The sequence below is a fragment of the Lipotes vexillifer genome, unplaced genomic scaffold, assembly GCF_000442215.2.
Source record: "Lipotes vexillifer unplaced genomic scaffold, Lipotes_vexillifer_v1.1 scaffold133, whole genome shotgun sequence".
Taxonomy (NCBI): Eukaryota; Metazoa; Chordata; class Mammalia; order Artiodactyla; family Lipotidae; genus Lipotes; species Lipotes vexillifer.
In genome coordinates, this window is record NW_006795585.1 from 108,296 (window position 1) to 110,421 (window position 2,126).

At 34.1% G+C, this 2,126-nt stretch overlaps 1 protein-coding gene across 2 annotated transcripts in view; it reads right to left on the reverse strand.

The window, feature by feature from the left end:
- The window catches only part of ADGRB3 (adhesion G protein-coupled receptor B3), an 800,758-nt gene that overhangs the window by 30,437 nt on the left and 768,195 nt on the right, over positions 1 to 2,126 (reverse strand). For both annotated transcript variants that reach the window (XM_007467820.1, XM_007467821.1), the window contains one exon: positions 1,418 to 1,457. In XM_007467820.1, the coding sequence (XP_007467882.1) occupies positions 1,418 to 1,457 (40 nt within the window). The remainder of the gene's footprint in view (positions 1 to 1,417; positions 1,458 to 2,126) is intronic.

Genomic DNA, 2,126 nt, shown 5'->3' on the forward strand with positions numbered 1-2,126 from the left:
AGGGAAAGATTATTCAGAGACCAGGAATTGAGACTTTAACACTGAATATACCTCAACATGGAAGGAAATCTTTAGAAAAATGCAGGGGCAAGTTCCTGATAAGCTCAGCTAAAAAAAGGCACAGACAGAAAATGAAAAATTAAAAGAATTTTTTTCTAATAAAATAATGATACTGGCCTAATATTAAGAATACTAAATCTCAGAATACAAAATCTCAGAATACAATGAATCTGGGGAAAATGGGTATTTTAACAAAAGAGAACAAGATGAATATAACTCCTTTATTTGTAAAGTTTGGATGAAGATTTAGAAGGCATTCTTATCAAAATTTCAAAGGCCAAACAATTTCAAATGGATAGAATGGTAACCTAAAACCAGTAAGATAGTAGTAAATAGAGATAAATGCAAAGGCTAAATTTTTCATCAAGGACAAAAACAAACAAACAAACAAAACACCCCAGAACTTTTACAAAAAGCTACTACAAAAAGTATTGGGGATTTTAAATGATTATCAGTTGACACTAGTACTGTACCAGCTGCTATGAAATCAGATGCAAAGGTAGATAGCATTAATACAAGGAAAGAGCCAACTGTGATAAATGCTGGCTAAGTGTGGGCAGCATAGTTAAAACTTGGGCACTATAATTTCAAATGATTGACACCTGGGGTACCATGTCTGCCTGGGAGGATGCTCTGAGGAATGAGTGAAGAAACATGGTTTGTTTAGTCTGGAAAAAAAAAAAAACAAAAAACCTAGATTGGGCTAAGTAGTATTTGCTTTCAAATATTTGGATAGTTAGGTGAAGTGGATATTCACTCTTATTCTCAAAGGCACCACGAAAACCAATGAATAAAACGTTAAATAAGGTATATTTTGTCCCAATATAAAGGAACATTATTCATCTACTCTTGGTGGGTGTCCACAGGCTGGAGAACAGACGTTGGGAACACTGTCCCTGCGACCCAGCTCTCTAAGACGGTGTGCGCATGCTCTGAAAATACAGCAACAAAGCTGTGATGCACACACACACACACACTCACACACAGTGGTATTTCATCCTTCCAGCATGGATGATGAAACTGAGGCACAGAGAGACATCAACTTGACTGGCCTTATGCCTGACAACCAGTAATAGGTGGACGGAAGGCTTCTGTCTCCAAGTCAATGCTTTCCTGCGGTCACAGTACTCCCAATCAACCTTTTTCACTTCCTCGCATTCCCCATTCATATTCTCCCTCTCTCTCATTCCCTCCCCCCCTCCTACATCTGCTATTACAAGGCTTCTAGTTGAAAGACTCAATTTATACATTTACAGGAATATGTGATGGGTAAACCACAGCATTTTCTTTAAAATCAAAAATCATAAAAATGATTCAACATCTAATGATTATATTTTCAAAATTCAAATATTCTTACCTGATCTACAAGCAATGTCTACATCCTTTTCAAAGTCTGTCTGTAACAAGAAATAATGACATAGAATCGTCATTTAATGAAGACCTCAAGTGACTTTTACTGACCAAATTATCTGAAGTTAACAAATATCTGACTATGAGATACCAGGATATTGTTCTGTGCAAAGGAAGTTTATCAAGGAATAATCAAATTGTTTTCAAGAGTATTTTCTAGAGACCACATGTTGGATAAAATCAATGGGAACATGGTGTATGATTTTAATAAGGCAAAACTATACCCATGGTCATCTAACACCAGATGTAAAAAACAGAATTTCAAAGCAATTCCTTAAACCACAATAAAAAGATTGGAATGTGAAATATTATGAAGATACTTAAATAAATGTCTTTGTTATTTATATTTTTATGCATTCATTTTGAATATACTGTTTGTAATGCAATATCTTATAATACAGCTTTGTCAAATCCTTAATAGTCAAGCTAGGCTCTTCTGATGATCCATTTTCATGCAAATGTGACAAAAGACTTTCAGGCTTAGGAATTAAAATTGAAGATTAAACAATACTAATCTGGCCTGGAACCTGCTTAGAGTTTAGTTCCATCCTCATATTTTCCCCAAACTTTTACTGTAAACAAATTAGTCTATTTTTTAATGGTGAAATTAAATTAGCCCATCTTTTTTTTTTTTTTTTTTTTTTTTTTTTTTTTTT